General features: G+C 34.4%; 1 protein-coding gene across 1 annotated transcript; it reads left to right on the forward strand.

The window, feature by feature from the left end:
* Positions 1 to 930: 930 nt before the first annotated feature.
* Positions 931 to 12513, forward strand: RpS3 (ribosomal protein S3). Its single transcript, XM_067281289.1, has 5 exons — positions 931 to 1010; positions 5383 to 5607; positions 11857 to 11951; positions 12032 to 12219; positions 12293 to 12513. The coding sequence occupies exons 1-5, from the start codon at positions 981 to 983 to the stop codon at positions 12466 to 12468; spliced, it is 714 nt and encodes a 237-aa protein (XP_067137390.1). The 5' UTR covers positions 931 to 980; the 3' UTR covers positions 12469 to 12513.
* Positions 12514 to 23887: the final 11374 nt, after the last annotated feature.

Below are 23887 nucleotides of genomic sequence, written 5' to 3' on the forward strand. Positions count from 1 at the left end.
TACTTTTGGAGAATTTTCTATTTTTTTCCCCCCGTTTTCTATGGAGGGTGCCAGGGTGCCTTGGATCCCTCTCTGGGTGTATCACCACTAGCTCCCGTGGATTCGGCCAAACTTACATAAAGGCTTCCGGGTAATAAAGAACCGGATCCGACGTATCCCAATCCTCGTCCAAGTTTCAGATTCGAACTGCGGTCTGGATATATCGGGCCTCGTCCCTCACCACTCGGCCTGCTAGCGAACACCGTTCCAATTGGCTAAAGGGCTTGCTTTTAGCAAGCCCTTTAGCCAATTGGAACGTGTTCGACCAGGCCGAGTGGTGAGGGACGAGGCCCGATATATCCAGACCGCAGTTCGAATCTGAAACTTGGACGAGGATTGGGATACGTCGGATCCGGTTCTTTATTACCCGGAAGCCTTTATGTAAGTTTGGCCGAATCCACGGGAGCTAGTGGTGGTATTCTGTAGACAGAGCAATAGAATAGAAATAGACAGAGTTAAAAAAAAAAAAACTTTTTCTGATCTGTGGGCACTAAAATCTTTTTTCCATGCCCATAAATTTCATCAATGGCACAATCTTTGGGAGATCCAAGATTAAATCCTGAGTGCGCCACCGACGAGATCTATAAACATGGTTTAATAATCGATAAGGAATACTTCATGTTTCCTGCATAACCGACTGACAAACTAACAGATATAACAATATATAATTTTTAACGTAGGATTAGGAATGAAAAAAATCTTTTCAACATAAATACAATCATAATACATGCAACCATATATTTTTTATAATAATTTTTAATCAAAAAATATTAACTTATTATAAAAAATGTTACTTTTTATTTTAAATTCATTTTTAAAATTTAATAACTTTCTCATTTATTTATTTTTTTGTGCTAATATTGGGCTATTTATTAAGATAGTTAACTAAATTGAAGTATTAAGCAGAGGGAATTCTGGGTCTTTCGTCTGTGTGTGTAAAGATGGCGTCGCAAATATCGAAGAAGAGAAAGGTAATTTTCATAAGAAATTTATAGATGTGATGATAAATATTTTATATATATAACAAATTATATGTGATAAGTGCGATATGTAATTACATTAAGTAAATTTATACTGTTTTTTCCTGATTTCTTTGCGTGGATGATGATGGATTATACACGCGTATCCAAAAACATAATTGCCGCTTCCATCTGTTAATTTGAAGTATTTACGTATCATTTATGTTATTTATAAAAAAGATAAACGGAAATACAATTGCTTTGAACATTTTACAAGTTAATAAAGCTTTCAGTAAAAAATTTATCAGATTTTACAAATTTTATACATATAATAAACTAAATGATTTCTACAATTATAATGTGTAATATTGACTAAAAACTGTAACTGTATTTGGCAATAATGCCTTAAGTGGTCAGAGTTCATGAATCCTCTGAAAATAGTACACAGAAATCAGGATTAGACTGAAGCAAAAGGTATCCAGCTTAAAAAAAGTCTTAAATTTAATATTGACGAATAGACATAGATATATCAAGATGTAATTCGACACGCTGAATCGATTGGTATTAAAAAATATTACTTACGATCAACCGTTTAAGAGTTATGAACGATTTTTTTATTTCTGGCTATTTGCTTTGTTTAAGAACAACTTTATTAAGAAATACGCAGGGACTCGTCGATATTAATAAAATGGATTACTTTAATTCACCATAATACATTCCATCTACGAGAGAAAGCGACATTAAAAATGCTAAAATGGTGTTAACACGCATACCCACAACAAGAGTGTAGGGACAACTCGCGCAGGAAAATTTTCCCTGACCGGTGGGGAACATGTCGAGCGAGACGTCACTTCCACAATTCCCTACACGCACGTGTGCGGTAACAGAAATACTTGACACAAAAATATTATATATTATTTAAAACAAAAGTAAAAATTTACTAACAAATTTAGTTTTCCACACGTTACTTTGTAACATTAACGTCCTTAGCTCTTTATCCCCAGATATAGGCTATTCTGTAGTCTACCATCAGAACTGAAGCAAAAGGTCTCCAGCTGTAATTGTATTTTTATACGCATTCTTTTCTCGCTGTTTCTCATCTAGGGGTTTAAATCAGTGGTGTAGCATAGTGGGGGCGGCAAAATTTCACAATAAATAATAATACCTAAATAAGGGGGTGGCTGATACCCACACTATGCCACTGGTTTAAATAGTATAGGGTAGATGTACCAGTTTTGGCCAGTGTATCAGTTCTGGCCAGAAAACAAATTTAACTTAAAAATATAATCACCACATATTCAAATCTATCCAATGAAACAAACTTTTATTGTTAACTGTTCACACAGTTAACACACAGCAATAAAAGTTTGTTTCATTTGTGATTATATTTTTAAGTTAAATTTGTTTTCTGGCCAAAACTGGTACATCTACCCTACATATAGAACACACTCGTCATTAAAGCCTTCCGACGCCCATTTTATATCACTTATACTACTACGAATGCTTTTACCTAGATGCTGGCTGCTCTTATATGCAAGTTGAATTTTTATAGCAAATTATAATGGAAACACAACTGGTACTTTTTTATAATTGTTACTTTTTATTTAAGTCTATCCATAATAAGAAAGTTGATGATCAAAATATACACGAAATGAACTGTATTGTACATTTTAACAGTAACCAACAAGTCGATCGTAGAAAATAAGGCTTGAAAAACACTCTGAATATAAATATTAAATGCATATTTTTCACAGAAAATTGTTTGAACTGTTAGCTATTGCCTAAGGGTTGGAATTGTGGAAGTGACGTCACGCTCAACATGTTTCCCACTGGTCTGGGAAAATTTCCATGCGCGAGTTGTCCCTACACTCTTGTCATGGGTACGCGTGTTAACACCATTTTAGCATTTTTAATGTCACTTTCTCTCGTAGATGGAATGGACGTAGAGTAATTCGTTTTGTTAATATCGACGAGTGCCTGCGTATTTCTTAATAAAGTTGTTCTTAAACAAAGCAAATAGCCGGAAATAAAAAAATCGTTTGTAACTCTTAAACGGTTGATCGTAAGTAAATTGTTTTTAATACCAATCGATTCAGCATGTCGAATGACATCTTGATATGTTTATGTCTATTCGACAATATTAAATTTAAGACCTTTTTTAAGCTGGATACCTTTTGCTCCAGTCTAACCTAAATCAGAGTATCAGTGACTTTTAATTAAGTTAGTTATCAAATCCAATTACTTTAGTCCTCAATCCCCTTGTTGGTAATTATTTCTATTAAGACCAGGATGTATTTTATTTTAAAAAGAGGCATATTTAATAGACATTTCCAAAATGTGCACAATTTTTTCTGGGCTATCCATATGTAAATTGCTATAAACAAAAAAATTATAGGACTACTTACTGACTACCCAATTCAAGACTCTGTTGCTTGAACTTGTTGTGGATCGGCATGGTGGCTTGTGGATGCATACAAAGTGTTGTGCAATATCACTTTGATGTCACTTGGTCGTGTGGCTATGTCAAAACATAATTCTCCCTGGCCACGTGAAATCTAATGTGTTTTCAGACAACTTATTCTTCTCACAGAAGAATTTGTTCTTTGCAATATTTATATCAAGAATTTGATACCTTTTGTTGCATCTGACTAATATTTATCGTGATAATCTACATCATAATAGAATTATTGTCAATAGCAAGACATTTTCTTTGTTTCTTCTTATAGTCAAAAAATAAATACAGTAGAGCGTCATTTATCCGAAACGTCAGTTAATCGAAAGCGTTCCAGTCGGACTGTGTTATGCTGAATCAAACATTTTTGATACTAGATTAACTTCCAAAATATAAATTTTTTTGTTTTTATATTTTTCAATATATTTATTTTGTTTGTAAAAAATAAAGAAATAATTTTTAACGATACAATAGCCATGATTATTTTAAAAAATTTACGTTAGGCTTAACATCGACGAAAATTCAATGTGTAGTGACATGCAACAGAGAAAAATTTCAACATGGGATAGGTTAATATATTTTTTCATACATAATCGGTTATCCAAAAAAATAAGTTATCCAAACCCCAGTCCCCAATTGATTTGGATAAATGACGCTCTACTGTAATTGGAGAAATCTTTTTGTTGTTTTAACTATTCACTAACAACGATTTGTAGGAAAAAATTAAAAACAAAGTTCAGGGGCTAACTTGATGCTGAAACCCTTTGCTTGTGACCAATTGAACTTTGCTCCTGTGTACTCTAGCACAGTACTACTCAAATTATGGTCTGTGAACCAGTGCTGATTCATTTTATAATTATTTAATTCTACAAAAGTATTGGTACATGTGGTATTGGAATGAGAGGGGGGAAATTGGTCTGTGAACTCAAAACATTTCAGAACATTGATGGAATTCTGCAATTTTAATTATAGATTTCTGTCAGATGGCAACACAATTAAAATTGTTTTGCAAAGATTCATCACCAGGGGGCAGCTGAAAATCTACATGGTAGCAGTGCCTGCTTCTAGTAAATAGATAAAAGCGGTAAGGAAAGAAGACATCTGTGGCATCACCAGTTCCGAATTTTTAAAGTTGTGTTTTTAATTGGATTTTTCTATGTTTTTAAAGGAACTTTTAACCCCTCTGTATATCGAAAACAAAGTCATGGACCCTCATTACATTTTTTGATTCCTCATTGTAATTAATGGAAAATGGCAAAGTTTAATGAAAATCGATTGATCAAATTTTGAGAACAAACACAATTCTGTAAGCCACATAGAAGAGGCTTTGCTAATGCTCTGTCTCAATGAGATAAACTAACGTCCACTGAAGCTCAACCTTTCATCTCCTCCTCGTCCAACTTGTTCTAATTCCCTTCCTTCCAGTGTGAACATTATTTATGGACAGCCCCTTATACATGTACACACAGTCTACATATAAAATTTTCTTAAAAGTAATTTCTATCAAGACTTCAATTTGTTGAAATGGATGGACTAAGTAAGCTCTTGCGTTTCTGGGATGTTTACATGCCATGTAAGAAATGAGACGATGATGTAGAAAACATGGATCAGATGGAAAAGATTGTAGATCAGTTATGAAAGTAAGGCTGTATCGTAATATGAACATGTGAGGATGATGTCAGAATTGCATTTGATAAAAACTATTTGATCACTCAAATGAGAGAAGCATAGATCTCATCTCTAACCTCCTCATTAGGGTTTCTCATTTCCCTGTTTTGATAGAAATCATTATTTATAATTTAAGAACTCCAATTTTACATTGCAGTTCTTTTAAATACATTATCTAAGTAATTTGTACATTTTTATCTTGGTTAGTTGATTAATTTGTCTTATTACCTGTTTTGATGCAGTCATTAACAATTTCACTTACAGTTTGTTGCAGATGGTGTTTTTAAAGCAGAATTAAATGAATTCTTGCGTCGTGAACTTGCTGAAGATGGCTACAGTGGAGTTGAAGTCAGAGTTACTCCAACTCGAACAGAGATTATCATCCTTGCTACCCGAACTCAAAGTGTATTGGGAGAAAAGGGAAGGAGAATAAGAGAATTGACATCTGTAGTTCAAAAGAGATTTAACTTTCCTGAAGGAACAGTTGAGGTAAATATCTCATTTTACAAATTTATTTTCATATTAGGAGGACCAGCCAAGTTGTACATGTGATTGTTTTAACAATTAAACATATTTTAACTCAATCACATGAAGTAGTGGTGATTTTCCACAATTATTAGTTTTTTTGCAGACATTTTTCACCAAATTCACTTCTTTGTGCTTTCATGATATCCTCAAGCTGCATGCTATCCATCAAGTTTGAAGGGTTATGAAAGCCTAGTCAAGGACATTATTCTGTGAACAAAACAATATCTCATAAACTAAACAATGTGTGGCATTGAACTTGGTATATGCAGAGAAAGCACGTTACAGGACAAATTTTGCTGGCGGAAACTAATCACACATGGAATACACCAGTAATTGACTATGCAACTAACTATTCCCTATGTGATTAGTTCCCTTCAGCAAAATTTATGCTTACCACTAAAGAATTGTCAGGAGAACAAATAACAATTAAACAACTTACAGGACTTTCAGAATCGCCAAATTTGACGAATTGAAATTGTTTACATTGTAAATCGACAGAAAATCTTCATATTATGCATGTACTGTACATGTGTTCAAAAATAAGTGTATGTGATTGCAGGTTAAATGAATATTGCCATTTGGTTAGTAATTGTGCAGGTATATTACAATGAATCTCTGGTTTTGAGCCTTGGCAAAGATTTTAATTCTGTACAATTAAAAGTTATCTGAATTTAAGATATTTAGTATTTGTATTATTTTATTCTGTGGGTTGTTACTTTTGGATCAGTCACATGCATTTAATCTACAGAATTATTCTCAATGTGTTGCATGGGTGTAAATCTTTGGAATAAATTTCAGGCTAAGTTAACCAGCCAATTTTGGGTGGTTAAAATTTATTCTATAGATTATCAAAGAAATAAAGTGGTTGATCAGCTCTGATTCCAATTTGGATAACCTTTATTTAGACAAAGTTTACCCTAATATTAGAAGAATATATTTTTAAAGATCACATTTTATAACATTGAGAAGTACAACTACTGTTCAATTAATTGTCAGTTAAGTGACTCTTACTTTATATTACATAATTAAATTCTTGTTTCTCATTATAAAGTTTGGTACAAATATTAAAATATTGTAGAGAGTATCTATCAAATCTATCAGGTAACCAAAAAAGTTCTGTCGTTTTTTGTGAAACTACAGTTTAAAGAATGTTACATGCAATACACAATAGATGGCACTAAAATTCCAGCAATATGTTAATCAAGATTTAATGCTGACTCATCTTATACAAAGAGAAGTGGAAAGGTTATCTCTTAATATTATAAAAATTGACCTGAAGATGAGTACTCCAAATTCTACAATTCGTGCTTGTATGTTGTGTGAGTTTAAACTTGAAACAAATGCTGTGCAAACGGCTCAAAAAATATGCCAGGCTTTCGGACAAGGTTCTGTCAGCACTCTCACCACCCTAAGGTGGTTTGGAAAATTTTCTTCTGGCAATGAGTCGCTTAAAGATGCACCACAAGCAGGGCGGCCATATGTCATTAATGATGATGAATTACAGGCTGCAATCGAAGAAGATTCTGCTCAAACTTGTCAGATGTTAGCACAAAGGTTCTCCGTAAATGATGAAACTGTCCATTTACATTTGCAGAGTCTTGGGAAAGTTCACAAGCTCACCAAATGGACACTTCATCAATTGACACCTGCCAATATTGTGTGTATGGTGGACTGCAAATGGAATTGTTCACTATGAACTTAAACCATCTGGCCATACTATTACTGCTAATGTCTACAGGGACCAACTCCGTCGAGTTCACCAATCACTTTTGAAAAAACAGCCAGCTTTAGTGAACTGTAAAGGCATTCTTTTCCTACACGGTAATGCTATAGGCCTCATGTCATGCATGTTACCTCTGACACAATTCAGACTCTTGGATGGAAACCTCTTTTGCACCCTCCTTATTCTGCTGACATTAGCCCTTCTGACTATCATCTATTTTTAATCCTAGATAATCATCTGCGAAATTGACAGTTCAGAAATAGAGAGGCTATGGAAACGAAGTTAGAAAAGTTTTTCAACTCTAAAGATCGTGACTTTTATAAAAATGGAATTTATAAGTTTGTTTCCCGTTGGGAAAAGGTTATTGAATGTGAGGGTGGTTATTTTGATGAATAAATTATGTTATTTTGTATACATTTTTATGTTTGTTTTCTTTCAACAAAAAATGACAGAACTTTTTTGGTTACCTGATAGTAATGTATACATTTTAAGTGAAGTTATCTATGTATTAATTTTTGAAGTTGAATTGAATTATGGCAGCAATGTGTAGTATGATGTTTGCTGAAAAGTTGGCAGTAATCACTGCACTTCCACTGAGGCATGAGTTTACCTCAATGAGAATTTTCCAAGACAATGGATATGAGGTGGTGTGGTTGAGTTTTCTCCATTCTCCTGATTTAATATCTCTTGACTTCTACCTATACAGGACTTTAAAGGATGGGGTGTATTATAAAAAACCAGCTATACTGGCAGTACTTCAGGAAGAAATTGAAACAGAATGCATGGCAATGTGGGACACTTCTGGTCTACATTACTCAAGCAGTGGTTTGCCGTAATTAGAATTGTCTGGATGCTGATGGTTACCACTTTGAACACCTCTTGCAATTGCAGAAGTCAAATGTGACTTGTATTCACCTTTTGTTGTTAGTATATATTGAATTTTTACTATTCTGAAACTGTGTCGTTAATCCTATTTGTTTCGTAAACACTATGTAGTGTAATTAATTGATCACTTGGCATTCCTTCATCTCTATTTCCAATTCAGTTGAACTAAATCACTTGGAAATAAAGAGATGAAGGAATGCCAGGTGATCAATTAATTACACTACAGTGTTTAAGAAACAAATATATATTGAGTATTACAATTTTAATATAGTTCTTTCTGTCTTTAAAATGTGTATATATTTTTGTCTGCACTTCAGTCCATTCTATTTTTGCTTACTCGTTTTTCATTCTTGTTTACTGTTGCTCTTAGTAATGTGAATGCATGATAAGTGTTTTTCAGATAACTGACCAATAGCTTTGTGTAGTCTAGATTTGTGGTAAGGTTAAATTTATTCTGTTGATAGTTATTTTGTAATAGTAATTTGTGTAACTTGAACATTTTTAGACCGTTATAATTTTGCTTTATATTGTATTTTTTAATTAACACTACTGCTATGATACAAACAGCATTGTAAGCAGCATCTGGTGTTTGGCACAGTTTAGCTATTATGAGGCTATTGTCATAAAAATCAAATCAGTTATTTAATATTTTGATATTTATAACTTCATAATGATTATCAGCAATACATTTAGTAAAGATTTATAGATAAAGTAGATTATGCTTACATATCAAAAATATAAAGTGTATTGGGTGCTTTTAATGAAATAATTTGTAAAACTCCAAATGCAAGTACTTTTTTTAATCCAGATTTGAAACTGGGTTGTTACATTATTTAAAAAAACCATTATTTGAATCATGTATTGCTGAACAAGAGGAGGTTAGATCTTTAACATTTCTTAAGGGGGCCACACACGTTAAGGAAATCCTTTTGAGGAATAACTGTGCAGGCCTGACCTTGAGGAATTCCTGTTAGTGTGTGGGGGAAAACTGTACAGTTTTGGTGAACTGTACAGGCTGCCAGAGTAGAAACGAAAAACCATTTGATTTTCCTGCACAGTTTTGGACTGCACAGGCCAACTGTAATGTGTGTGCCGTCATGTTGTTCAGTTGTGAGGCTGCTGAGTAGTGAGAACAATGTCTTGTGAATGTTTGGAAGAATTATTTTTTATAACCTTTTTAACTTTTATTATTTTCAGATGAAAAATTCTCAAGTAAATTAAAATTATAAATAATTTTAATATTTAGAATTCCTCAAGGTCAGGCCTGCACAGTTATTCCTCAAAGGATTTTCTAAACTTTTCAATTTGTTTCTTTAGTTTCCATAAAACATCTTGATACTCTCTGATATCATTTTCTTTTACATTTTAAAAAATTTATTGTTTTAATATACTTGAATATTAAAATAATACTTTAACAATGAGACAAAGTTTAATAAATTCTTTTTAATTATTAAATTAATTTGCAATAATAATTTTTACAATTTGTACTAATATCGAATATGGTTGAGAATTTTTTTTTTTTTTTTTTTTTGTTCATTCTAATATCGGAATAAATTAAAACACGACAATTTGAAATAATATTTTAACAATAAGACAAAGTAAAATAGGGAAATAGTTTAATATAATAATTATTTAAATTATATTTGTTACTTATTTATTAAATATCTATACAATGTATTGATTTTGAAAATATCTATTTTTTGTTCAATTAAGAATTGTTTGTAAGATAGAATATTGCAAAAAGAACAGTGCTTTTTAAAATATTTGTGGTAATAACAATTCTTTTTAATATTATCTGATCTTAGACACCCAAGAAGTTCAATGTTTAAATAACTGTAGCTCCAGTTTTTAAAAAGATTTTTTTTTCCTATCTATCCACCTTTAAATAAAAATAATTCTTTATATGTTGAGAAATAATTTAATAAGTTTTGTAAATTACTATGTTTGATCCAGCCAGTTATATCCAATGGTTTTTCGTCTAAAATTTAACTCGTGAATTTTTTTGGTAGTAAAATCAACTTGCCATTGATCTTTCACTGGTAATTGATGCTTTTTAACAGACTCTATAGCCCAAGATTTCTCTTGAAAAATTAATTTTGTGATCTGAAATAATGCCATTAGAAAATTATTCATATGAAAAAATTTTGATCAGTGCTACCCAAACCACTACTACTACTCTTTACACATAGACTTCTATGCACGTGTTTTTTCCTGCGAGTTTTAATACAATTTGTTGCCAATAAACATCCAAGAACAGCCAGTATGTCATCATCAGATGCCATTGCCGAGTGACTGACTGAGAGATGTGGGCGATGGGAAATTCTGAATTTTTTCAAGGCCAGGTCTGCACAGTTATTCCTTAAAGAATTTCCTTAACATGTGTGGCCCCCTTTAGTGTTTTTCAGGTCCCCTTTTGGCTGGATGTTCTGCACAGCTGATTTTACTGATTATCTGGCTAGTTGGTGAATTCATGTCAAAGTAATAGTTCTTGTAAACTGTAAAGTTTTGTTTCCATCTGTGAAAAAATAATACAGAAATATATTTTTCCTGTATCATAGAAAGGATCTAGAAAATTGAATTTAAAAATATTTTAGCTTGTTTTGTTGTCACAAGCTGTTTCTGCTTTCAACAACAGAAGTAGGAAATGGTTGATGTGTACAGATCAGGGATGGCAAACCTATGGCACATTCCCAAAGTAGCATTTCAGGAGAAATCATCTGTCACATAACTTATATAATTTTAACTTAGCAACAGTCTTTTTCAATCATCCAGTCATCCTTTTTCAGTCAGTTTCTTTAAATATATTCTAATTAAAGTATATTTATTTAATTTCTTTAAATATTGTTGTTCAAAGTCTAAAACTTTGGCTTGCACCGTTTTTAAATATAAATATGCTTTCTGTATGACACACTAAAAATGTTTGCCATTCTTTGATACAGCATTAATATCAGTATTCCTTTTGATCTGTTATGACATGCAACTGGATTGTTTGACTTCATCCACATTTTTAGGATAACATTATGTCTGAAAGTTGAAGACTGCCTGTACAAATAGTTCACTGGTATGAAGTACATTTATGTAAGGAAAATCATTTATATCATTTCAGACTAGAATTATGTTTTCTGTTATATGTCACCAAACAGAATATTATTTTCTTGCTTATTTTTCTAATGTTGGTATGTCATAAATTTTAATCTAATAATATTTTGAAATTATCATATATTCATGACCTATAGTTGGATATTAAGTTTAATTCTTAGCTGTTGTGGATCAAATAAGTTTTTACTTTAAAATCAAGAAACACTCCAAGTTCTTATAAAATCATGAAAAATTTATTTTATTGACTCAAAACCAAGATTTAAATCGCACAAAAAATACACTTTAGAGTACTTTTCCAGTCCTAATTTCAAAAGAACTGAAAACTGTTGTCAAAAAGAAAAACGGGGCTGGAAACATACTCTAGGGTGTATTTTTTCATGTGACTTATTGGCCCTACTGGACTATTTTTCTCATGTAAAATTGGTGTAATTAATAAATCACTCTCTCTAGTCAGTCTGTAATATAATTATAATGATTTTAAATATTTACTCTTTTAATTGTAGTTGTATGCAGAGAAGGTTGCCTCTCGTGGTCTGTGTGCCATTGCACAATGCGAATCTCTTCGGTACAAGTTGATTGGAGGATTGGCAGTACGAAGGTTGGCTTTTGTTTTAGTAAAAGATATAAATATATGAATGTATAATTTTTTTTTAATTACTTAATTTAAAAAATTTTCAGAGCATGCTATGGTGTATTGAGATTTATTATGGAAAGTGGAGCTAAAGGATGTGAAGTTGTAGTTTCTGGGAAATTGAGAGGACAAAGAGCCAAGTCTATGAAGTTTGTAGATGGTCTGATGATTCATAGTGGCGAACCCACTAATGATTATGTTGAAACTGCTGTTCGTCATGTTTTGTTAAGACAAGGTATTTTGTGAATTTTAAAAAATTCAGATATTTAAAAAAAATCAAGACTGACCTTTAAAATTTTTCTCCCCAGGTGTACTTGGCATAAAAGTAAAAATTATGTTGCCATATGATCAGAATGGAAAGACCGGACCCAAACGACCATTGCCCGATCACGTAAGGATTGTGGAACCAAAGGAAGAAGATCAGCCACCACAACCTTATAGTGAACCTAAAAGTGATAAGCCATCTGTAGTTGCACCAGTATAATGTAATTATTTTGGCATTTCTAATAAAATGAAGTTGTGGAACAAATTGATTTTTATTTTCTGAAATTCCAAGAAATATGTTAATTTAGAAATCTTTTCTAAGTTTCTCTGTCTTTAAAAATGCTAAAATTTAGGCACTTCTTTCTGGTCTGAATATAAAGGAGTGTTTGTCACTTACAGTATAGGATCTTTGCTCTTGCTTTGTAAATAATTTGAGCTTTAATTTTAATGCACTACGACAGATGATTCAATATTGAAAATTAAGACTGGGGATGGATGGTCACCCTAATTTCCAGAGACAGTCCCCATTTTTGACCCTCTGTCCCCCCCCTTTTTTCTTACTGTAATCCGGTCACTGCCACAGTTTTCCTGTTAGCTGACATGCCTAATGTCTTCAGTGTTTCCAGGTTATTTTTTTTAATGGAGTAACTAATTTTTGAGGAAATGCCAGAAAAGGACCCAAATTTGAAACGAATGAGCAATAATTTATTTTGGCATTGTCACAATGCTGGGCTGCAATTTTTTTAGTACAGGTACTCCTCACTTTACGACCAATCGAGTTTCGACCTGCAATTCGGGGATCCCCTTTCTCAGCTTGAGTGTCGATCAGTGGCGAATGGTGACATGCGCACTAAGCGTACTATAATAGGCTTGCGCATACTATAATCCATATATATAATTGAGACGAGTTGATGATGATAATAATCAGTGCAGAGCCCAAACGGTTAGGGGTTGAAAGTTGAAATTTGGTACGCAGGGTACGTCACGAGAACGAACACTAAAGAATTTTTCAAAATTCCCCATGGGGGAGGAACAGGATTAAGTCTTAACACTTCCATTGTTGATGGAAGTGTTAAGAGAAAGTGACGTGCAAGTTGCAGATGCAGTTTTTTTCGTTTTTGCGGGAAATCGAACATATTTTTAGACCTATCTAAAAATTCTGTAATTAGTCTGGAAACAGGGAGGACCCAATTCTTGCATTCTGTGAAAATGGGTAAGGTTGACTATAACGTAATAATCTTAATATTCGCTAAAACGGTTAGGAGTTGAAATTTGGTACACAGTTTGGGTACCAAAGTGTTAAGTAACAATGGAGAACAAGAGAAAGCGACGTGCAAGATTTATGGGCGCTGGAAAAAAAGAAAAAGAGTAATATGTTCGAACACATTCGATTCTCAAATTTAAACAGATTAGTTTGGTTTTTCTCAACCTTTCTTCTTTAAAACATTCGATGATAATGGAACGATATAATCAGAACACGTCATGAAAATCGAACAATATTAAAACATTTGATTTTCAAATTCGACCTTTCTTTAGTAATACTTAGTTCGTTGATGAAATTACTCTTTTTCTTTTGTGACTATAACGTAATAACCTTAATCTTCGCTATCGTTACTTTTGCCTGAGCAACGCCGGGCCTACCTGCTAGTTGTATTATAGTACTATAATAGTCATTTTATGAATAAATTTGAAGTTTGTTGCATAATTTGTATAATTTTACAACAATCCTATATTCCCGGCACAAGCTCCTCGTTTATCGACCAGTTCGCTGAACAACGTAGTCGTCGGAACGGAACTTGGTCGTAAAGTGAGGAGTACCTGTAGTGTCTTACCCCTTTTTTTTAATGCAGTAAAGGCCTCTTCCCGTTCAGAGAGCACGAAGAGGCCCAGGGAAGCCTAGGCATAGTTGGTACATGAGAAACATTGTGTTGGCACAAAGAAGGGATAGCGGGTGAAGTGACATACCCTATTCTAATATTAGAGTTAGAACAGAGTGTACGACACCCACATAAACACACACATATAACTAGAAACATATACATACATCTAAATATAACAAATATACGAAAATATATACTGTATTACCAAGATAGACCCTATAGAAACACTAAATAGCCCAGCCAGGAGCAGTGACAGTATGCCGCAGCCAGCAGAGTTTTATTGGGGACCATAATGACTTGCACACTGAATAAAGCAATCCTTTAGTAAGTTAAAACCCTCAACGTCCTCTACTAAAGCGTGGGGAGGAACCAGCCAGACCTGTAACCGGTTGCAAAGGAAGGTGATCAATTTTCTTCGACAGATATCAAAAAGGCTACAGTCATACAAGATATGCTCAATAGTGTCCGGAACCTGGCAACCACAGTTACAATTTGGGTTATTTATGATCTTGAATCTATAAAGATAACTATCTAGTTTACCATGCTGCGTTAATAAAGTTGTAGTGAGATGGTCATGATGCTCCCAATTAATTTTAATCCTGTGACTGACAGTAGGAAAGAAGCTATGCATTACGGCACCATTTGTGTCTGCTTACCTTCTGGAGTCCCACGGCTGAATTCAACTCTGTCGAACAATGTGCTTAGCATGCCCTAAAGGAAGAATAGACTAGTCTATATTACTATTTAAATGTGAACTAGTAGCCAGGAGGTCAGCCAAGGCATTCCCCAGGCAAGCAGAGTGTGCCTTAATCCAAGAGGCCTTAGTGTTGTAAAAGGCAACACACTTTTTGAATAAGTTGTAGGTGGATATCTTAGGCCTTTTTAAACAAGCCAATGCAGTCTGCAAACCAATGCAAAGTAACACATGGTTCAGTTTACAGTAGAGAGTCGTTAATCTGAACCCCGGAAATCTGAATCGCCAGTAATCCGAACAATTTTCAGTCGGACTGTGTCATGCTGAATCGAACGTTTTTGATACTAGATTTACTTCTAAAGTATAATTTTCATGTTTTTTATATTCTTCAATATATTTATTTTGTTTGTACAAAATAAAGAAATAATTTTTAACGATACAATAGCCTCGATTATTATTATAAAAATTTTCGTTAGGCTTAAAATCGACGAAAATTCAACACGAAGCGACATGCAACGGAGAAAAATTTGAACATCGGACAGGTTAATATATTTTTTGTACATAATCTGTATCCGAACAAATCACTAACCTGAACAACCCCAGTCCCCAATTGATGCAGATTAACGACTCTCTACTATATTTTTAATTTCAGCCTGAACAATGGAACAATCCTGATGTAACTTTAAGTCTAAACAATGCAAAACTTGCATGCCTGACAGGAAAGCCACAGCTGCCCCGTGCCGCGTTCGGACCTCAACCCATCAGTGAATATCTTAAGTGAATGGTGGTCAGCATAATCGATCAATGCACTTTCATGTGAATATGCAGGGTGAGGAAGCTGCTCCACACTAGCATGGATAGCATACTGAACACAATAATTATTAAGGTGCAATGTACCTTCCCTCTTAATGTTAAAATAATCATAATGCTCTCTAAGCAGAAGATCCAATGGTAATTTGTTAGCTAAAAGTAAAGCAGTTTCTCTTGAAATAGTCCTATATCCCTTAATTATTTTAATACAAATACGCCTTGAAACTTTAAAAGCATATCCCTATTCTTTTGGTACTTGAGAGCATCCCCCAGACCCCTACAGCATATCCCAGATACGGTAGCACAGCTCCTTCGTAAATAACATCTAAAGTCTTAGAAGCAAGTCCTCCATCGTAGGGTCGCTATTCTATTTAACATGTGTAGCAGTTTCTCGGCCTTCCCCAACTGCACACGGATATGGGGCGACCAGCTAAGCTTGTCATGTAATGTAACCCCCAGGTATTTAATTGAATTTACATACTCCAAGACTTTCCCATTTAAAGTCAAAGGTGGTTTACTAATCTTACGCTTCCTCGTTACAAATAGCAATTTAGTCTTGTCAGTATTAAATTTTAATTTAGTTTCATTAGCCCAATTTTGAAGACTGGCTAGTATGGAACTAGCTTTCTTTTTAAGAGAATAAATATTCTTGTCAGTCACCGTCACAAGCAGGTCATTGGCAAAGGCAAAGAGTTCACTACCAGCGGGAAGCTTGGTCCTAAAAACAGTGTTCATTAAAATATTCCACAGAGTGGGGCTAGAGGCAGAACCCTGAGGAACACCCAGCAAAACATCCCTAGTGGATACTACAGTATTATACCTTAAAGATACCTTCCTGTCCTGAAAGTAACTTACCACAAGATCGTACAGATTCTTTGGTACTTCGGCAGTCTGAAGTTCGTGTGGAATGAAGATGGGCCAGGTGGTGTCAAATGCTGAGGAAATGTCCAGAGAGATTACAATGCATATTTTTTTATTACTTAAGGCATGCTGCATAATATCCCTAACTTTAATCAGGGGGTCAACAGTACACATCTGCAGAGTGAAGCCAAATTGGTTTTTATTTAGGAATTTTTTAAGATTTAAGTGGTAATTTATTCTATTGATCATTAATTTTTCTAAAATTTTACCTAAAACAGGGAGCAAACTAATTGGCCTAAAGGATTTCGGATTATCCAGAGTTTTGCCTGGTTTCGGAATGAGTTTCACCACTGCATGCTTCCATACTGTGGGGAAGACACCAACAGCTAAACACATATTGTAAATATTAACAAGGGAGTCGGGCGAGGTGCTAAAGGCATCTTTTATGATCTCCGCATTCAACCCATCCTGACCAGGCACCTTCTTATTCTTTTGAGCCAAAATGATTTCTTTAATTTCCGAATGAACAAAGGGCAGATCATCGCCCATATGGTAAGGTTGCTGAATAGGGTTGCAGTTCCTTATATCTCTGTGAGAATCACTATCATTATCAGTATGAAAGAAATGATTTAAGAGCATATTGGCAATTTCTCTGTCATCGTACAGAGTCTTGCCTTGCACATTTTTGATAGTTAAATTGGAAGAACTAGTAATAAAGCTTTTCTTAAATAATTTATAAACACGACCCCATGGATCAATGTTGCCCTTGTCTGTACAGAATCTCTTCCAGGATTCAGTTTTTGAAGATTTAATTAAATTTTGATAGCTCCGTCTAGCTTCTAGATATTGCTTCTTAAAATCTGTATTATCTGGACCACAAGTTCGCCGAAACCTACGCCTTAACCTATTTGCTCTGGAGACCGTCAATTCACAACTCCATCAGGGAACAGAGTGCCTATACCATTTTTTGAGTGGAATACTTTTGTCAGCAGCTTTCTGAACAATTTCTATGTATTTTTGAATAATGTATTCCACTGGATGATTATGATGAATTAAATTATTAATCTCTGGAATATCTTCAGAGAATGTTTTACTAAAACTGCTCCAGTCAGCTTTATGGACATTGGAGTTTTTACTAAATGGCTCGCTAGTTTCTTGAGTCCTAGCTGTACGTAATTCAACGTCAAATAAGATATACCTATGGCCTGAAAGTGATTCAGCTAGCGATACTCTCCAATTTTTGATATTAATGCTACCTTTAGTTAAGGTCAAATCAATATAGCTTTCTCCCTGGTGGGAAGAGAATGTAGGCAGTCCCACTAAATTATGTATGACTAAATCTAAATTTTATATTAGTTCTAGTATTCTCACTCCTCTCAGATTTTGAAGTCTGTCAAACCAGACAGGCAACCTACCATTTGCATCAGTACCAATCACGTAAGGAAATTTAAAGGCAGAGAAAAGCCTATGAACGGCCAGAATCTGTTCATCAATATCACCAGATGGTTTTAAATAAGTAGAGTTTACAATAAATTTAGAAGTTTTTGTACTAATTAAAACAGTGCTAGAAAACTCAATCGATAGCTCCTCGATAAGAGAGGATGAGATGCTTTTATTAAATACCAGCACTGCAAAGGCCAAACCTAGGCTATAGTAATTGATCCACCCTGGAATACCCAGTATTCAAGAGGAAGCATACGGATCTTGAATCAATGCTATATCGATCTTGTGGTCTAAGGCAAACTTAATTAAGTGATCTACAGCAGTAGAGCTGTGGTCAAGGTTAATCTGCAGTATTTTTAGCTCCATTATTGCTTAGTGCTGTCAGTACTTAGTTTAATGTAATAGTTTAACACAGGGAAGCTACAGCTACGGGCCCCATGCCTGGGATCCACGCGGTCTGCATCCTGGCTGCACCTCTTATTGCAGGCAGTTGATACACAGCATTTCGTGAGGTTCCACGTTACATTCTCTTGAGCAATGATTTGCTTATGCACATTCAGTACAGCGAAGTTCACTGTGGCACATTTTCGTAGTATGCCCGTATTCCCAACACTTGCCACATCTTTTGTAGTAGTGAAAAGTATATACTTTCCTCTTTCTCCAGCCATGTATAGAGTGTCACCCACCTCCACAAACATCCTCCTGAGCTCTGGGGTGATGACAAACACCCAGGACCATATACCCCTCTCTTCCCTGCCCAGGAAGACGTGCTTATTATGGTTCTCAGTGAGCATGTGAGCATTTTGTTTTAGGATGTATTCTTTCATCTTCTCTTCACTGATAGAAACCCCAAGGGATAAAGAAACCCCTGGGATAATAATCCTTGGGTCCCTTAGACTGGGAGCTCTTACTTTTACATCTCCCCTGCTCTTTAGAGTGTTTAGCAACTTAACTGCTCCTTCTTTATTGTTGCAGTTTATAGCAAACCCTTTTTTGATTTTGTGGACACCCACTACACCTATGCCCAAATTGGTGATGTCCACCTCCTTCTCAATTTTTCCAATAATTTCCTCGCTGTCAGCATTCTCATCTGGGTAAACCAGTACAACTTTATCGTTAGCAGGATGTGAGGGCTTCCTCACAATGTCCACATAAGTACATTTGTTTCTTGTGGGACTAGTGTCTTACCCCTGTACATCATACATTTCCTGTTATAGTTGTGCCAGTCATCTATTGCTATCTAACTTTTCAAGGAAAAATTTTGAATTGAAATAATGTGATTTCCAGTCCAAAGCAGAAGTCATGTCTAGTTAATCGGGTCCTCCTGCCACTGAGCTATCCATATCTGTCTCAACTTTCATCTAACTCCATTCTCAAGATTAAGAAAGGACAGATGGACAATAGTGGGAATTTATAGGTTAACAAATTTTTCAAATTGCAGCTGAAAAAAGATATAGCTATAAACCTTATTGAAGGAGAGCTATTTGATTGAAGCAAACAAGCTCAATTAAATTAAAATGGCTGCGTTCATCAGACTCAACAGTTCCGGAGCTATTGAATACTTTTCTGCTGAATGCCCTCTACAGTAGTGCTCTTTTGGAACATGTTTGATGTTTTGATGTCACGTTTGGTAGCATCTTTCATTTATGCTACCTGAAAGTGACCAATGAGGCTTTTTGTTCCAATGCAACATCACTCATTGTTCAGCAGATCCAGATTGCTACGTAACAGCTACCGATTTGCTCAGTTACAACTGTTGAGTCTGCTGAATGCAGCCAATGTTTAGGTCTCAGTCATGTATGTACTGTACAGTACCCATTTGACAATACTTATACTGTATATGCAGGCTGCTACTGTATACTCTAAAAGGTGACGTTGACACTTGTCCCTGGAGTTGCCGAAAAAAATCTGGTCGCCCTATTAAAACAGCAGTCTATATGCAGATCTATTTTAAATTCTTTTAGATTTCTTAATTGGCTTCTTAATAGAAGTCGTTAATTTTGAAATTTAGACTTAGTTGTCGCTGTGTATATACACCATTTAATGGTGGTGTTTTAATCTTGAATATAGTGTAAGATGTGGATACCAGTAAAAGAAAAATTTTAAATGCAGCAAAATTGAACATTGCAACTTGTTTAACAATCTTTATGGCTTTTTAAGATTTGTAGAATGCTGAACTTTTGAAGAACCAAATTCCTCACCAGAACACTAAATTTATATAGAAACAAAAATGATGAAATATTATCCCCTTTTTTTTCATTGTATAAGTTTGACTATATTCTTATGAATAGTTCATTTAGTGCTTTAAAGTAGGCTTTCTAGAAGTCTGTTGCAAAAATGGGTAACATTAAGATGTGAAAAATATATATTAAAAGTGTTTTAGAATCTATAGTGTTTGTGATAATCATTTGGAAATTAAATTAGATAAGTGAATCACTTTTCAACACACTATAATGGTTGGCTTGTCTGAAAGTAACAAAGCCAAACACAAGTATCTCTGATAAATATCCTTTCTGATTTCCTTGTGAATAGCATGTTATCGTTAAGGGTATAATAAGCTATATAAATATTTTTTTCTGTAAAATTTTATTTTTAATTGTAGGATATAAATAATCTTTGTATGTATTGAATTCGGGAACTTGAAACTTTGTAATCAGAAAGAGAGATCAATGCTTAATTATACATTCTGTAACAAAACCATCTTAGAAGTGTAAGTTAGCCGACTTCTAGGGGGGGATCGTTAATCCCGCGGCAGGATGGTCAAGGGTCGTTTGCGTGTGGGTGTGGGGGAGGTGACACAGACGACAAGTGTCTCACAAAAAGTCGTTTATTTAGACGTAAAAGAACTTGCACCTAGTGCAGACTTCTTCTCAAACGAATAAAAACTTCGAAAAGTCTCAGTCACGCCGGCGTTTTCCTGACGTCTTCTACTGTAGGCCCCAGGGCAGCAACAGGTGGAGATGTTCGCCTCTTGTCACTGGTGGTCTGTCCTTAGTGGCACTAATTAGCAGATCGGCATGATGCACGAAAAATAAATCGTCTTTGCGCTTATTAGCCGTAAGCGGATTCACAGTTCCGTCCGGCCTTTCCGCGCGTAGAAGGAAAAAGACCTCTTGTCTCTCCAGCTCGGCGATTATCTCTATCTCCCTTTTTCGTATTGTTCATGTTGATTGGCTCCACGCCCCCTCTTTCCCACTTCTCAATTAGTCCCTCGCTTGTCTCTAAGCAAAAAACGACCCCCATTCGAGTCACGAGAAAGAGCTGTTTCAACGAATCTACTTGACACCGTCCGTTTCTTCTGGAAGAATCGATGGAACTTTGAAACTTGCGCTCATATTTTCCCCATTGTTGTCTGGTCTGAGATATTTTTGAAATTTAATGATTCGACGCGATGTTCCTTTTCATTATTAACCTTTCCCTTTTTCCAAATTTCAATGATCTAATATTTCATATACGAGCGACTTATCAAAGGTCCATCTCTGCTGGTGGACACTCGTCTACCACCTTTAATTATTACTATAATCGCGTTTTATTTTACATTAGGCCCCTTTTGCCTTTCGACATCTTTTCCTTTCTTTGCGTCGCGGTTTCAAATGACTAATGCGTCTAATCCGATCTTTGATCGGTTTTTGTCTTCTTTAACAATGGACGATTTTCTACATTCGTTTTACAATTTTCTAAAATAAATGATTAATGTCAACCCGTTTTTGGGACTTCACAGAAGTTACCAAAAAACTAACCTACAATGAGATCAAAAAATTGTGAACACACTATTGTTATAGTTTTGCAAACATAGATAAATGAATTAATGAGTAAGAGCAAAAGGCATCAGTTACCTTGACTTAACTAATTGAAAATAAAATGTATTTAATTAATTTTGTCAAAAAGGTCTTGGCAACAATCTTGTGTGGATTTTGAATGCCTAAGACAAATGTACTTGACACAGATGTGTTAATAAATATCTAAGAGATACTAGTTCCTGCTACAATGAAGAATACGTATTTGTCATTTAAAATAAAACCTGATATATAGACATAGAACTAAAAATGACAAATATTCAAATATAATTAAAATACAGGGTTGGGCATAAGTAACACCCTTTTTAATTTCTATTAGTTTCTACTGCAAATGTTTACTTTCAACAGGATGGGGTGCCACCTCATTATGGGTTAAGAGTTCGAGAATGGTTAAATCAAAATTTTGAGGAGAGATGGATAGGACAACGAGGACCTATTGAGTGGCAATCACGATCACCAGACCTAACACCACCGGACTTTTTTTTTGTGGGGTGTATTGAAGGATCAGGTTTACAGCCTCAAACCAAAAACAAGTAATTGCGGAGAAATTTTCTGTAATTACCATGGAAATGTGTAAAAAAATTTGTAGAATTATTGCTAGTAGAATTCAGCATTGTGTTGAATATGAAGGGAAACATTTTTGAACATGTCCATTAATATTAAATCATGTATTTTTTGTTCAATAAAATTTAAAACTTTTTAAAATTTCAAAAGAGCATTACTTATGCCCTACCCTGTAGTTAAAAGTTCAGGTGCAAGTATCTGAGAGAAAATGAATAGCTGTATCTGTCTACTGCAAACCATGCTAATGGTCTTGCATACTGATGTGTTTCAGGCCTAATACTAGGAGGGGAACTCATAGCTCCATCTTGCTTACCAAAGGATGACGAGAAAAAAGATCTCGCATATATGATGTATGTGTGCCCGACAGAAGGTTGAGCAAAAATTGTAGATCTGGAAGAAGCATATAACAAAACTTGAAATTTACAGTTTAATAGTCAACAATTGTGTGCCTATTGTGAGTTTGGATAAACAATTTACAAACTCTCCTGTTAATCTTGCTGCCTTTTGTTGTTATGCATATTAATAATTATCCTCAATTTTTAAGATTAATGTTAATCACCACTTATCAAATATTGTTAATAACTTTTCTTAAATATTAATAATGACTCGATTTTCTAAAATATATTAAGCTTAAACTACCTTATTTTCCTGCCTGATTGCGTGTTAAATTCTGGTTTCATAATGCCGATTATAGGCCATTACATGTGTGGTGATTTTTCCACAATAAAACATTAAAATATTACTTTTTATTACATCAGGAAGTCACCTTGGCATGATGAGAATGTCTTCTGGTTGTTTGTGTATTGGGCAAATTATCCATTCCATTTCTTGTAAATGAAACAGAGTTATTTACATGTCCATCAGCCCTCCAATAGACAGCTAGTCAATCTTTGTTTAAATATGTTTTAAGTGTAATAGACCCTATAAACACACTGCAACATTTTTGGAATAAAAGTTGTGTATGCAGTTAGCATCTTATAATTTTTGCATGTGACAGCAATGTATAATTTAGATTGCACATAAATTTAAATACAAATCATTGTTGCAGTGTACATTTATTATCCATTACAGTATTACATTTAATTATTCTTCCATTCTGTTGTTTGGTTTTTTTTTCCTTTTTGTCCACACTGCCCTGTGAGCTCAGAGCTATTTTTTTTTCATATTCTGACTGCATAACCAGACAGGGCCTGATGTGTTGGGACAGAGTATCCACAAAAAATTGTTTAATTCTTTTCTAACTTTGAAAATACTTTTTAATTATTAAATGTCCTTACAAATTGCATCATTCATTAACTGATTTATGACACATCAGCAAAGGACAATGTAAACTTACACAGATTATGACAATATTTTTGTCAATGAAAAATTGCAATAGCAGATTATAGGCAGGAAGTTATGGCATTTGCACGTAAGTGAGAATGAGAAGAGTTTAAAGATTTTTGTTAATTGTATTTGCATTTGTCTTAAATTGTTTAGCTGCTGTTCTTTGGGTTTCTCAGTTTTTAATTTTTTAGGAAAATCTAAAAGCTATTAATCCTATGCTGTTTGAAAAATGTTCATCAAATCCCATAGGTTTGATTTCAAAAG

This window comes from Centruroides vittatus, unplaced genomic scaffold (genome assembly GCF_030686945.1).
Source record: "Centruroides vittatus isolate TY-2023 unplaced genomic scaffold, ASM3068694v2 contig_120, whole genome shotgun sequence".
Classification (NCBI taxonomy): Eukaryota; Metazoa; Arthropoda; class Arachnida; order Scorpiones; family Buthidae; genus Centruroides; species Centruroides vittatus.

Bases quoted from the DNA above. Each gene is read 5' to 3' on its own strand.
- RpS3 (XM_067281289.1), top strand. From the start codon at position 981: ATGGCGTCGCAAATATCGAAGAAGAGAAAG. The intron at 1,011-5,382 runs GTAATTTTCATA...TTTCACTTACAG, and splicing joins AAATATCGAAGAAGAGAAAG to TTTGTTGCAGATGGTGTTTT. The intron at 5,608-11,856 runs GTAAATATCTCA...TTTTAATTGTAG, and splicing joins TTCCTGAAGGAACAGTTGAG to TTGTATGCAGAGAAGGTTGC.